Source organism: Leptodactylus fuscus, chromosome 5 (assembly GCF_031893055.1).
Source record: "Leptodactylus fuscus isolate aLepFus1 chromosome 5, aLepFus1.hap2, whole genome shotgun sequence".
Taxonomy (NCBI): Eukaryota; Metazoa; Chordata; class Amphibia; order Anura; family Leptodactylidae; genus Leptodactylus; species Leptodactylus fuscus.
The window spans coordinates 214,718,550-214,734,334 of record NC_134269.1 but is presented as its reverse complement, the minus strand read 5'-3'; the positions used below and the strand labels follow the sequence as shown (position 1 = coordinate 214,734,334).

At 47.5% G+C, this 15,785-nt stretch overlaps 1 protein-coding gene across 1 annotated transcript in view; it reads right to left on the bottom strand.

Annotated features, from left to right (window-relative positions):
* The window catches only part of FCHSD1 (FCH and double SH3 domains 1), a 50,553-nt gene that overhangs the window by 5,249 nt on the left and 29,519 nt on the right, over window positions 1-15,785 (bottom strand). The window contains exons 7-14 of the mRNA XM_075275351.1: window positions 14,384-14,447; window positions 12,979-13,107; window positions 8,600-8,722; window positions 8,013-8,108; window positions 6,933-7,052; window positions 3,440-3,544; window positions 3,092-3,253; window positions 959-1,087 (exon numbers count right to left, since the gene is read on the bottom strand). Coding sequence (XP_075131452.1) covers window positions 959-1,087; window positions 3,092-3,253; window positions 3,440-3,544; window positions 6,933-7,052; window positions 8,013-8,108; window positions 8,600-8,722; window positions 12,979-13,107; window positions 14,384-14,447 — 928 coding nt within the window. The remainder of the gene's footprint in view (window positions 1-958; window positions 1,088-3,091; window positions 3,254-3,439; window positions 3,545-6,932; window positions 7,053-8,012; window positions 8,109-8,599; window positions 8,723-12,978; window positions 13,108-14,383; window positions 14,448-15,785) is intronic.

The following is a 15,785-nucleotide window of genomic DNA, read 5'->3' as shown; positions in this document are numbered from 1 at the left end:
TTTAAAGTAAAACCATGAAAACAAATATGCAAATTATACCTATCATGCACGCTGGGCGGTCGTACACTGTCCGACGTCATCTTCTGGCACGCCTTCCTCTTCTTTCGGCAACGCCCTCCGGTCCTGGCTCTTCCCCGGCTTCATTGTCCTCTTCTTCCGGCGGGATTGGTTCAAATCCGGCGCGTGCGCAGTAGCACTGCGCAGGCTCCGGTGCCATTTTTTTCAATGGTAGTTCGTGAGCATACTGCGCATGCGCAGTATGCTCGCGTAGTTCTAAGGAGAACTGAGCATGCTCTGTATCCCATTGAGAACTGCCATTGAGAAAAATGGCGCTGGAGATGTATTTGAGATGTGTTTGGAGATCCATTCTGACCTACCTTGTACCGGAGGGAGCGCTACTGCGCATGCGCCGGATTTGAACCAATCCCGCCGGAAGAAGAGGACGATGAAGCCGGGGAAGAGCCAGGACCCGAGGCCGTCGCCGAAAGAGGAAGGCATGTCAGAAGATGACGTTGGACAGTGCACGACCGCCCAGCGTGCACAATAAGTATAATTTACATATATGTTTTTATGGTTTTATTTTAAAACAGGGGGGTTAAAATAAGATTAGCGGTGCCTGAATAGCCTTTTTAAAGGTTATTCACACATATGTGGGGCTCAGACAGAAAAATTTTGCTGATAGAGCCCCTTTAACGTTTGTTGGCCGTCTGACTGTTGAGAGCAGAGGCCGTGTGTGTTCTGGATTCCTATCGATCCTGAATGCTATAGGTGGTGGCAGTGTGTATCTGGTGTCCGTGGGTATCTCTGTATCTCGTGTGTGTTTGTGTCTTTTTGCCGATCCGTTTTTTTCTATTTTTCCCTTCATCCCGTCCTGCAACGGACCAGAAGGACATAAAAGAAAGCGCTGATGTGAACGTAGCATAATAAAGGATGTATTTGGAGATCCATTCTGACCTACCTTGTAGTTATACAGCACATGACAAGGCGTCGGGTACGAGCGGTTACCACTCAGGCTTAGAGGGGATTCTTCAAATATCTCGCCGCCGTCATCCATGTCCTCAAACTCTGAGAAATCGAAGTCTTCCATCTAGAAAACATGGCGGTAATAAAGATAAACCAGCGCGGGAAGGGATTCAGGAGCTCAGTGGGCGCCGGTCAAGATCTCATAGTTTAGGTCATGTGATCACTCAGGTGCACGGCTCGTCGCATTCCAGTAATCAGAGCTCGGACGAGCCGTGCACTGGAGTGATCACATGACCTGAGACCCTGAAAAATGTGTCGGAAAATGGAACTTTCCGCCACTGAACAGTTCGACGGACTCTCGGGCAAAATGGACAGGAATAGGACCCGTCGTGAGTTTTGACCCCCGACCCCATGATGATAAAGGGTCATGTGATGGGGCCATGAGGATATAACGGGTCAGTGTATCCGCCGTGAGCTCGCGGCCGCGTCCATGGAGCCGAAGGCTTTTTATCAGACTGATTTATGGCTTAGGACGCGGCGGCTGCCACTTGTTGCTGTTCTGTTGTTATGGAGGACCCTGCGGAGGACTCGCTAATAAGAATATTAATAAAGATCGGCTTTATTGCTAAACTGAGAAGGTCATTATGGCCGCCGTGAGCGGATCACCATGGAGATGGAGTTATATAAAGAACATTTTATGGGATCGCTTTATCTAATTAGGAAAAGTAAGGACATCGGAGAGCGAGACGTGCGAGCCGCGGCTATATCTGTAATACTGAGATACATGGGGGGGGATCCCACGTGTAAAGAAATCTCATAGTGTGTGGGGACCTCGTGTGGTCGCTTCTAGTACTGCAGTTAGAGTAGTAGAGATAAATCATTGGACATATTGATTCCTCATAGAGGAGTAAAACATGTAGGAAATGCTGCATAAAATCAGTGTATGCAAAGCTATGAAACACTCACTGAGTTTTGGAAAAAGGGTCTGTTTTTAACTTTGGGACAAGTTCTTGTATCTGGGTTGAAATACAGAGAGAGAGGGGGGCACCGAGCCGACCAATGTGTAGAAATGATGGGTGAAAGGTAGGTAAGCAGAAAATCGGCCGCTCACCTGGAAGAGTTGTGTGTGACACAACAACTCTATGACGTATAATATTGGAAGCAACAGGGACACGGGCAGCCGCTGGAAGGAAAGCCTGCAAGACGTCAAAGCAATGAAGCGAAAGAGGAACCGTCCTCCTTGTGGAAGATGAAAGGAAAACCGCGCTCACCCAGGAGATGAAAGGAAAACCGCGCTCGCCCAGGAGATGAAAGGAAAACCGCGCTCGCCCAGGAGATGAAAGGAAAACCGCGCTCGCCCAGGAGATGAAAGGAAAACCGCGATCGCCCAGGTCTGGGTTGCACCTGGTACTATACCTCAGACCAGCCCTATGGCGGCACCTCGTTTGGTGCTTTGAACTTATGGCTGCACCTGGTACTGCACACTTCAATTCGGCGATTGCACCTGGTACTGCACTTCAATCCGGTAGTTGCACCTGCTACTGCACTTCAATCCGGCAGTTGCACCTGCTACTGCACTTCAATCCGGCAGTTGCACCTGGTACTTCATTTCAATCCGGCAGTTGCACCTGGTACTGCACTTTAATCCGGTGGTTGCACCTGGTACTGCACTTCAGCATTGCAATTGCACCTGGTACTGCATTTCAATCCGGCGGTTGCACCTGGTACTTCATTTCAATCCGGCAGTTGCACCTGGTACTGCACTTTAATCCGGTGGTTGCACCTGGTACTGCACTTCAGCATTGCAATTGCACCTGGTACTGCATTTCAATCCGGCGGTTGCACCTGGTACTGCACCTCAGCCCTACAGCTACACCCTGTGAAATGGCTGGGCTTTAATACTGAACTGCAAGATTGTCACCTGGCCACTATACAGGGAGTGGAGCCATCTGCTTCCAGCCCTGTGTGGTGTACATTATGGGCGCCAGAGGCGGTCCTGAAACCCCTGTTGGCCCCCACTAATCAGATACTCATGGACTATCCTAAGGAAAGGTCATAAATGCCAAATCCCTGGACAACCCCTTCAGAATTGCTGAATGATATTGAGGTATGACCTGATAGGACTTACAGAGGGAGACATCTCTCCATTAGACATGCGGGCTTCGCTCAGACGTCTCTCCTGTTCTAGTTCTTCATCGGCTTGCGTCATGGCACCAGATAGCCAAGTGTCTACATCGACTCCAACCTGGCGCAGCAGCTCCACCCGAGCATCGGCTTTAACCTTGCTGACCTAGAACACAGAAAACACGGAGAACATTGTGGAGACAAAGTGAGAAGAAACTAACAAAGACTCCAACGTATCACATGGGAAGGAACGGGACATATGGAGGCTGGAACAAAGGAAGGCTAGAAGACATGGGTTACAATGTATCGGACGTTCTATATGTGATCTGACATCCTTGTATCCTGCACGTACCTCGGCTTTCCGCACGCTTTCTTTGACCTCCTCCATTTTCTGGAGTATGCTGAGGACCTCCTCTTCTGTGGCGTTCTTCCGTCTGTCATCCAGTCTTTGGAGGACCTATAGAACATAATATATACAAATGGGGAGATCTCTTGACCCTGGTACGCAGGAAATCTGCAGAGAAATGTCCCGTCATTGCTGCTTTTGTTAAGTAGACAAATAACTTTTAGTGATCAGAAGAATGTGGGCTGCACAGCGGGCCCTGCGAGCCCAGCAGACCCTGCGAGCCCCTGCCCGGCCATACACGCAGATCTCTTTCATCTGCAATCGCTTTGTGTTCCCTTCCTGCTGGATACTGAAATCTCCCATTGTGCTCGCACGTTGGGATCAGCTTTTGTGCCTCAACTAAAATATTTATGAGCTCTGTGATACAGACGTATATTTAGAGGACCTAACAGCAAATTTGGCGTCGGTTCAGTCCGCCCGGGGCTGCCTTCCTGTGCCCTTGGATATCTGATCTGGAGTAACTTGCAATGCAAGGTCAGAAAACCTCAGACACGTTAATGGGCGACCAGGAAGAACCGCGTAAGATCAATACGTGTCCTGAAACAGCCGAGTATAACCAAGGTGCGGAGGGAGAAGAGGAATAAGGGACTGGTTACACTCAGCAGTCATACACTATGTATGGGACAGTACCAAGTACCCCCAATGTTATATACAATGTGAACCGGGAGTATGCCACACTACAATACCAAACCCATCCTATAGACATCAGTGGCGCTGCTGATCAATGACTGGAGTATGCCGCACTGCAATACCAGGCACATCCTATAGACCTCAGTGGCGCTGCTGAACAGTGACTGGAGTATGCCACACTGCAATACCAGACACATCCTATAGACCTCAGTGGCACTGCTGACCAGTTACTGGAGTATTCCGCACTGCGATACCAGAAACACACCAGGTCCAGGGCAGGTGACTGAACCGAACACTGTTACTCACCTCTCCTGGTTTCTAGTGTGGGCCCTGCCTTCTATTGGCTAGGTGTCACAGTCACAGGCCTCAGCAGTCCCTGATGTCACTCAGGAGGCCAGAAGAGGCCCAAAGAGGACAGGGAGCCTGTGCCGGAGCCCAGGAGAGGGGAGTCACAATGTTTATGATCACTCACCTCCCCTGGACCTCCGTTAACCATATTCTGAGGGTCTGAAGAGACTCCAGAGTAAAGTAGTAGCTTGCGAGTGGCGAACCCCCAAAACTTCGGATTCAACTGAACCCCAGAAAAATGCAATTTAAGCCAAACCCAAAATTGTTAAAAAAAAAAAAAAAAAATCTATAGACATGTGAGATTTGTTATTAATTTGATGAAAGTAGGGGCCACTATGGGGCATTTACATGCGGGGGCCATTATATTACATCTGGACCATTCTACTTAGTGTGAGGGCACTGAAAGGAACTCTACTGTGTGTGGGGGTATGTAGGTGTCCATTATACTACATGTGGGAGTACGTAGGTGGCCATTATACTACATGTGGGAGTACGTAGGTGGCCATTATACTACATGTGGGAGTACGTAGGTGGCCATTATACTACATGTGGGAGTACGTAGGTGTCCATTATACTACATGTGGGAGTACGTAGGTGGCCATTATACTACATGTGGGAGTACGTAGGTGTCCATTATACTACATGTGGGGGTACTTAGGTGGCCATTATACTACATGTGGGAGTACGTAGGTGTCCATTATACTACATGTGGGGGTACGTAGATGTCCATTATACTACATGTGGGAGTACGTAGGTGGCCATTATACTACATGTGGGAGTACGTAGGTGTCCATTATACTACATGTGGCGGTACTTAGGTGGCCATTATACTACATGTGGGGGTACGTAGGTGGCCATTATACTACATGTGGGGGTACGTAGGTGTCCATTATACTACATGTGGGAGTACGTAGGTGTCCATTATACTACATGTGGGGGTACGTAGATGTCCATTATACTACATGTGGGGGTACGTAGGTGGCCATTATACTACATGTGGGGGTACTTAGGTGGCCATTATACTACATGTGGGGGTACGTAGGTGGCCATTATACTACATGTGGGGGTACGTAGGTGGCCATTATACTACATGTGGGGGTACGTAGGTGTCCATTATACTACATGTGGGAGTACGTAGGTGTCCATTATACTACATGTGGGGGTACGTAGATGTCCATTATACTACATGTGGGGGTACGTAGGTGGCCATTATACTACATGTGGGGGTACGTAGGTGTCCATTATACTACATGTGGGGGTACGTAGGTGTCCATTATACTACATGTGGGGGTACTTAGGTGGCCATTATACTACATGTGGGGGTACGTAGGTGTCCATTATACTACATGTGGGAGTACGTAGGTGGCCATTATACTACATGTGGGGGTACGTAGGTGTCCATTATACTACATGTGGGAGTACGTAGGTGTCCATTATACTACATGTGGGAGTACGTAGGTGTCCATTATACTACATGTGGGGGTACGTAGGTGGCCATTATACTACATGTGGGGGTACATAGGTGGCCATTATACTACATGTGGGGGGTACGTAGGTGGCCATTATACTACATGTGGGAGTACGTAGGTGGCCATTATACTACATGTGGGGGTACATAGGTGGCCATTATACTACATGTGGGGGGTACGTAGGTGGCCATTATACTACATGTGGGAGTACGTAGGTGTCCATTATACTACATGTGGGGGTACGTAGGTGGCCATTATACTACATGTGGGGGTACGTAGGTGGCCATTATACTACATGTGGGGGTACGTAGGTGTCCATTGTACTACATGTGGGGGTATGTAGGTGGCCATTATACTACATGTGGGGGTATGTAGGTGTCCATTATACTACATGTGGGGGTATGTAGGTGTCCATTATACTACATGTGGGGGTATGTAGGTGTCCATTGTACTACATGTGGGGGTACGTAGGTGGCCATTATACTACATGTGGGGGTATGTAGGTGGCCATTATACTACATGTGGGGGTATGTAGGTGGCCATTATACTACATGTGGGGGTATGTAGGTGTCCATTGTACTACATGTGGGGGTACGTAGGTGGCCATTATACTACATGTGGGGGTATGTAGGTGGCCATTATACTACATGTGGGGGTATGTAGGTGGCCATTATACTACATGTGGGGGTATGTAGGTGTCCATTGTACTACATGTGGGGGTACTTGGGACGTTTTCCCACTAGGGGGTGCTCTGCTTGAAAAGGATGAGAAACACTACCATAGACAACAGTGGCACCGTTGACCGATGACTTGGGTATACCGCACTGCAATACCAATGACATCCCATAGGCCACAGTAGCGCCATTTCTTTTAAAAAATCCAGAACATCCCATTTCTGAATGTCCACCCCATGTATGTGCCCCGTGCCCACCATGGACCGGTCCTACAGTCAGATACCCCCGTCACAGTCGCCCGCACATCCCACCACTCACCCTTTCTCCGTGAGTCTTCAGCTTATAATCTCTCGCAGATCTGCTGGTCCATCTCCGCGCCTCCTTATCCAAGACGTTCATTTCATCCGATGCTTTCACGAGGGTCACTAACTTTTTGATCTGCAAGAAACGATCACTTTCCAAAATTATCTAAAAATATAATCTAAAAAAATACAGAAAATATTTAAAAAAAAATATATAATTTTTTTTTTTCCATACTGAAGTCCCGTCAACAGGAGGTCAGTATGTGATCTATGGGGGCCAACATGCTACCCCGCAGCGATCAAATGTTGCAGCAGCCTTTGGTGTACGGGGCGGGACTACACGTAAAATCTGTGGTCGCTGTTTTTATATGATGTTGTTCCGATATATTTTTACTAACTTTTTAGACAATTTATTCTCAGTTCATGTCAGTCTAGACCAAAATGCAATGCACTTTATTTAAAAACACATCCACTTTCTGCCTGAAAAACCTCTCTGATGTTCCTGCCAATAGTCGTCTCCCTTTCTGCAAATTTGCAGTTCACTCCCTGTTGTTAGGAAATGTCCATCCATAGATACATTAGATAAGCAAGATGTCTTCACAACGAGATAAGAGGGAGGCTCTGTTCTGTCTTCATACAGTGAATGAGGTGGGGAAGGGTTGATTCTCCTCAGGGCACATCTGCAAATTCATCTGTGCAAAGGACTGAAAATTCTGCAAATCTCACAGCATACAAAGTAACAAGAAAGTCTTCTATGTTTGTGGTTGCTTTTGTGGTTACAGATGGGATAATATTCACATAGAGAAAGCGGCTTTACTGACTGCGCTCATAGATTGTTTTTTTGAGTGTGTTTTATCTGCTTGGCTGCATGTACTTGCCATGTATTTGCAGTCTAATGTTCCTTAATCTCCTATGTTATGGTCACTTGGGCTTTTCTAAGCTATTGGTTTGCTATTGTACAGTTACTCCTGGCAGAACAGTATCAGTAATAGAGGCGGAGGCAGACTCAGACAAATGGAAAATGTGCTTCAGCCATAATGTGACTATTAGCAGCAATAAAACTGATATACTTGCATCTACCCAAACAATCTCATACCTTGTCTGCCCCTGCAGGCTGGAACTGCTGGATGGGCGTGGGGTTAAAAACGCTGGTATCTTTTAGGAAGAGCTGTAGGTTCTGCTGTCGGGAAACCTAGGGGGCGAGAGAAGACCGAAACATACACAGGCTTGTCTGGATAAGATTTGTATGGTCTATATAGTCTATAACGTTCTATTAGACCTGACCTTTCACCCTATTCACAGGATCGTATATAACCACTAGGGGTCCCACTACTAGATCCCACAATGATCACTTAATCCCAAATCTTGATGACCACAAAGAGAAGGGGACTGAATACAGAGGTGGTCACACGTGTCCCCTGACACTTCATTCACTGTCTATGGGGCTGACTAAGATGGTCACAAACCGTGTGCAGCCATATCCGGCCACCCTATAGACACTGTACGGGGTTCTGCTGCGGTGACAGTCTGCTATATATATATATATATATATATATATATATATATATATATATATATATATATATATTGCACCGTTTCATTCTATTTCCATCAGAACAACAACCTGTCATAGAGAAGAAACACGAAACACATCAGATTATAAGGGCAAGAAAAGCAGGTTACCTGTAGGGAGCCCTCCAGGGCGTCGCGGAATCGCTCCTGAGTGGACCGGCAGGTATTGAGTTCAGTCTTATTGATCAGTGAAAGGTAATCTCGTAACCGCTCGTAGAGATCCCCGTCCAGTACCTGCAGATATGTCAGATATTATCAGGACTGGCTACTTCTATAAGTCTATACAAGATCCAGGATGGATGGGTGTACGAAAAAAAATAAAATATTTGTGTTGCAATACCACAAAGTGAACACGGTGTGGCGCCACTACCCTACGTCTCGCTCCTGCAGACTACAGTAAGATGTCACCGATAACTCAGCCAACCACATGAACAAACAAAGCGGCTGCCAAGAGAAACCCTCAGACTTGTATCATCAGACATCACTTGTATGTGAGCGAAGGAAGAGAAGACGGAGATGGAAGTCAGATTGTAAGACTCTAGAAACTTCTCACTGCACGGTGTATAAAGTCAATGTGTACGGTCCTATATGGCACTGTGCGGTCCTATATGGCACTGTGTGGTTCTATATTGCAATGCAAGGTCCTATATGGCACTGTGCGGTCCTATATTGCAATGCACGGTCCTATATGGCACTGTGCGGTCCTATATGGCAATGCACGGTCCTATATGGCACTGTGGAGTCCTATATTGCACTGTGGAGTCCTATATTGCAATGCACGGCCCTATATGGCACTGTGCGGTCCTATATTGCAATGCATGGTCCTATATGGCACTGTGCGGTCCTGTATTGCAATGCATGGTCCTATATGGAACTGTGCGGTGCTATATTGCAATGCATGGTCCTATATGGCACTGTGCGGTCCTATATGGCAATGCACGGTCCTATATGGCACTGTGGAGTCCTATATTGCAATGCACGGCCCTATATGGCACTGTGCGGTCCTATATTGCAATGCATGGTCCTATATGGCACTGTGCGGTCCTGTATTGCAATGCATGGTCCTATATGGAACTGTGCGGTGCTATATTGCAATGCATGGTCCTATATGGCACTGTGCGGTCCTGTATTGCAATGCATGGTCCTATATGGCACTGTGCTGTCCTATATTGCAATGCACGTTCCTATATGGCACTGTGTGGTCCTATATTGCAATGCATGGTCCTATATGGCACTGTGCGGTCCTATATTGCAATGCATGGTCCTATATGGCACTGTGCGGTCCTATATTGCAATGCACAGTCCTATATGGCATTGTGCGGTCCTATATTGCAATGCACGGTTCTATATGGCATTGTGCGGTCCTATATTGCAATGCACAGTCCTACATCACAAAGTATAGTCCTATATCACAATGTGCGATCCCATATCTTAATGTCTGGTCCTATAATGCATTATATGATCCTAAACCACATTCCTACAATCTACGATCGAGCCCCATTCACATTGTGTCTCTGCCGCTTCGTCTCCTGCACAAAACTGTAGTAGAAAATCCAGAAATAAAAGCAATTTACAAGACACAGAGAAACATGTCCAGGAAGAGATGAAGGTTCGATGGCTTTACTGGAAGAAGTCGGGAGTAAGAAATGTCAATGTCACATTTCCTCTGATCAATATGAGGCCGTGCAGTGCGCTGGATACGGGGCGTCAGAACATAGAAGACACTTTCCATTCATGGCCTATGGATTGGATTATTGATACAGCGGACTCGTATCAATACTCAGAAATCTACGAGCGCCCGTCCATTACGTCATACGTATAGAGAGGAGAGCGGGGGCGCACTGTATGGGGTATGAGGCCGACCCAACACCAATGTATAAAATAAAAAATATATAAAAAATAATAAAATAAAATAATAAAATAAAAATATATATAGAAAATAAAAACTAAATAAATATATATATACAGTATATACACATAAATGCAGACGCCGCTCCCATGAGCTCACGAGACGTCCTCCATGTGCTGACAGACTGATTTTCATGACTCAGAGGTGTTTTCCTGTTCGCCGCCATCATCTTATTGTTTCACAACATCTCATGCACATAAATGGAAGTGTAAGGAGGGAGGTCATAAAACATACACAAAAAATGTGCAGGCGCTGCCCGGACACCGGCGAGGTCACCTGACAAATCCTGCGCACAGAAGTCAGGTCTAATAATAGCAGAGGTGGTTTTATTTCTGCCACAATAGTGTTCAGATCTGTGTGTGCACAAGGACAATAGAGGGGATGCGTCTGCTTGTCTCCCATCCCAGGGTTTATGCCCCTGTTCACACAGCAGTGTCAGGTAGTGTCGTGACCACCTGAAGCTCAAGTAAGAGGAGAAGCTCCATTGTTTCCCCAGTCACTGACGTCCCCATTACCTACCCCATCTCCAGAATGTAGGAACATACATTGTACAGGTGACTGGATGTATATTTATAGACAGGGGACACAGCAAGGAAACAAAGGAGGATGAGCCTAATAATAAATGGGACTGAGCTGTAATACCAAGCACTGCTCTAGGACTCCCTGACACTTTTGTGGGCAGCGTTGCTCTGAGGTCAAGTGTCAGGACCCCAAAGAAGAAGTGGGGAGGTCAAGGAGCAGAAAATACTGAGAATCATTGTTACTGCTAAAGTGTATGGGACCGGGGGGGAACAGTAGCGTATGGGACCGGGGGAAAACTGTAGAGTATGGGACTGGGGGAAAACAGTAACATATGGGACTGGGGGGAAAACAGAAGCGTATGGGACCGGGGGAAAACTGTAGAGTATGGGACTGGGGGAAAACAGTAACATATGGAACTGGGGGAAAACTGTAGAGTATGGGACTGGGAGAAAACAGTAACGTATGGGACTGGGGGGGGAAACAGAAGCGTATGGGACTGGGGGAAAACAGTAACATATGGGTCTGGGGGAAAACTGTAGAGTATGGGACTGGGGGAAAACAGTAACATATGGGACTGGGGGGAAAACAGTAACATATGGGACTGGGGGGAAAACAGAAGCGTATGGGACCGGGGGAAAACTGTAGAGTATGGGACTGGGGGAAAACAGTAACATATGGGACTGAGGGAAACAGTAACGTATGGGACTGGGGGGAAAACAGAAGCGTATGGGACCGGGGGAAAACTGTAGAGTATGGGATCGGGGGAAAACAGAAGCGTATGGGACCGGGGGAAAACTGTAGAGTATGGGATCGGGGGAAAACAGTAGCGTATGGGACCAGTGGAAAACAGGAGCGTATGGGACGGGGGAAAACAGTAGCGTATGGGACCGGGGGAAAACAGAGGCGTATGGGACCGGGGGAAAACAGAGGCGTATGGGACCGAGGGAAAACAGTAGCGTATGGGACTGGGGGGAAAACAGGAGCGTATGGGAACGGGGGAAAACAGGAGCGTATGGGAACGGGGGAAAACAGGGGCGTATGGGACCGGGGGAAAACAGTAGCGTATGGGACCTGGGGAAAACTGTAGAGTATGGGACTGGGAGAAAACAGTAACGTATGGGACTGGGGGGAAAACAGAAGCGTTTGGGACCGGGGGAAAACTGTAGAGTATGGGATCGGGGGAAAACAGAAGCGTATGGGACCGGGGGAAAACTGTAGAGTATGGGATCGGGGGAAAACAGTAGCGTATGGGACCAGTGGAAAACAGGAGCGTATGGGACGGGGGAAAACAGGAGCGTATGGGACCGGGGGAAAACAGGAGCGTATGGGACCGGGGGAAAACAGGAGCGTATGGGACCGGGGGAAAACAGGAGCGTATGGGACCGGGGGAAAACAGAGGCGTATGGGACCGGGGGAAAACAGAGGCGTATGGGACCAAGGGAAAACAGGAGCGTATGGGAACGGGGGAAAACAGAGGCGTATGGGACCGGGGGAAAACAGAGGCGTATAGGACCGGGGGAAAACAGAGGCGTATGGGACCGGGGGAAAACAGAGGCGTATGGGACCGGGGGAAAACAGAGGCGTATGGGACCAAGGGAAAACAGAGGCGTATGGGACCAAGGGAAAACAGGAGCGTATGGGAACGGGGGAAAACAGGAGCGTATGGGACTGGGGGAAAACAGGAGCATATGGGATCGGGGGAAAACAGGAGCGTATGGGACCGGGGGAAAGCAGTAGCGTATGGGACTGGGGGAAAACAGGAGCGTATGGGACCGGGGGAAAACAGGAGCGTATGGGACCGGGGGAAAACAGGAGCGTATGGGACCGGGGGAAAACAGGAGCGTATGGGACCGGGGGAAAACAGGAGCGTATGGGACCGGGGGAAAACAGGAGCGTATGGGACCGGGGGAAAACAGGAGCGTATGGGACCTGTGGGGCATTATAGTGTGTGAGACCTGAGGGGCACTGTAGTGTATGGGACGGGGAACACTGTAGTGTAATACATCACATAATATCATTCATGTAAGTCACAGCTTTATTATGGGAATAGATTACCGACCTTCATGATGTCAGGCAGGTGAGACTGATAGTACAGGTCAAGGTGGGCATTTGCAGCAGTCAAGGCAAAAAGGTATTCGTTCCGAGCCTCCGCCACCTGCTGGGTGCAGTCTGACAACTGTGCTGAAAACTAAGCCAGAAAAGTCATCTTAAATCCCGGAGCGGACTGTATCTTTAGGACACACGACACACACTTTACAATTCATGATAAGATATTGTAGTAGCCGGGCTGTGGAGTCGGAGTCAGGACTCAAGTTAGGTGGAGTCGGAACAAAGATCAGACTCCGGCTTCAAATGGTATTGTAGAATTAGATACAGAATATATAGCTGGTTAATGAATCTTTATTACTTCTCACTGAATTTACGAAGAGTTGGAGTTGGGATGTAGAAAAATTAGAGGAGTCAGAGTGAGAGAATTGGCCTAGCGACTCCACAGCCCTGCCCAGTAGTGAGAAAAATGTGAACAAAAAGATTATCACAGGTTGTCCTGCTGCTGGGACCCCAATGATAAGCTGTGATCCGTGGTGATAGAGCTGGACAAAAGGGTGTACCTATAGCTCCGCTGTAGGAGAAGTGAGGCATTACACTGTTCTCTCTGACTGTCCAAGTAATGTATGAGCCTATCAGACCCTACAGAGAGCCCACCAGACCCTACACAGGTTGTCCTGCGGCTGGGACCCCAATGATCAGCTGTGAATAGAGCCAGACAAAAAGGTGTACCTATAGCTCCGCTATAGGAGAAGTGAGGCATTACACTGTTCTCTCTGGCTAAGTAATGTATGAGCCCACCAGCCCCTACAGAGAGCCCACCAGACCCTACACAGGTTTTCCTGCTGTTGGGACCCCAATAATCAGCTGTGATAGAGCTGGACAAAAAGGTGTACCTATAGCTCCGCTATAGGAGAAATTAAGCATTACACTATTCTCTCTGGCTGTCCAAGTAATATATGAGCCCACCAGACCCTACAGAGAGACTGCAATAGATGAACGCAATATGTACTTTACTAACTCAGTAATCCCCAATAGAGAATTTAAAGGGAGTGTCACCAGAACCCAGTCTGTTTTCTATTAAAAGGAAGTTAGATAGGTTACTAAAGTATATTACAAAAAAAAAAATGGGAGTTAGATTTTGATATAAACTAAGGCACAGATTACATGGGACACCTACATAGTAATATGCATTATAGTCCCTACAGTTCTCAGTCTATTCCACCTGTATTCGGTAATATCTGGCTGTTCTCGGAGTGTTTCGAGCCTGCTGGCATCAATCCTGACAGTAATTTGTTTGGTTGTACACTCGGGTCTTTAGAATAATTGTCGGCTGAATGTTTTAACAAGTAAAGCAGATATATTAAATCCCCGTCTCTTGCCAGGAAACTATTCCAGGATCTTAATATTCTTCATACCTTGGCACTGAGCTTCTGCAGACTTGCTTTAGAGTGGAAGATACCATGGTCGCTCTTCTTTAACCTGGGGAGTGAGAACAGCAGATATGAGCCCGGATTACCCGTGTCCTGTAATGACATTGACTGTGCACAGTAAAAGGCACAAATCTGTCAATCAGCGGGTGGATGGGGGGAGTTTCGAATATCACGCTCCCAAAGGAATGAATGGGAGTGGCCGGTACGTAGGGGGCTAAGAGGCTGGAGGCCGGATGAGTGCCGGCTGCATCTATTCATTCCTATGGAGCGAGGTATTCGAAACGGCCGTTTCGAATACTATTCGCTCATCTGTACTTAACACCCCTTAATATTAGCCCATAGGTCATAGGCTGCCGATTTTAGCATGTCTGCTAAAGTGACAGGTTCCCTTTAATATTCTGCATTATATAAGGGCAGCATTGTATAGCTAAGGATCCAAACCCCAAACAGCCAGATGATATTATGCGCCATTTTGCTGGTCTGGGGTATCCATTATTATCCAAATTTGGTGAAGTCCTTGGTTTCTCGTGAGCCAATTCAATACAACATTGCAGCACCCTAGCAAAAACCCTTGGCGGATTGCAATACACATCACAACCACTGGGTGGCCACACATAACTGTATCACTCTGTGACACAATATCACTTAACAATATTGTTTTGAAAAGCTAGTCATTTGGGAGCCACATCTGTAGCTTGGTGCCCCCTGAAAAAGACTGGGGTCGGACTATTGGGATCCCAAGTCCCACTGAAGCTTCCTGTCTACTTGCTTGACCAGCGCTCCTTTCACTTCTATGAAGTTGTCACAAGTCGCAGTCCCATAAACATGATGCAGTCCCGGTCATGCAAGTGCGCTGGCACTTGAATCCCATTGAGGGGACTCTCGGGCCCCTGTTCTTTGGGAGTCCCAGCAGTCGTGCCCCCAAAGATCTGACACTTATTCCCTGTCCTGTGGATAGAGGATACGTTCCTGTATGGACAAAACCCCTTTAACCCTTTGACTCAGTTCTTGATCCTGCCAAGTAGACTCTACAGTTTTTTGTTTTTCGACACCTTCCACTAAGTGAGAGTTTAACAAGAGGAAACATCTGCTTCACACCATCACAAATATCTGCTCGTGGTCATATTGCAAGAAGCAGCTGGACACGGGCCAAGCTGGAAGTAAAATATGAAATACATGAAGTGTAAATTTATAAAAAGGCCTGTGGGGGGCGCAAACCCGACCGCTAGTGTGAACCTCCTATAAGGAGTCTCCATCACAGTGTGTGTCGAAAACTCGGGACAATTTTTTTCCCTATCAGTATGTCTTTGTAGTACGGGAGGAAATCCACGCAAACACGGGGAGAACGTGCAAACTGGTTGTCCTTGGCAGGATTCGAACCCAGGAC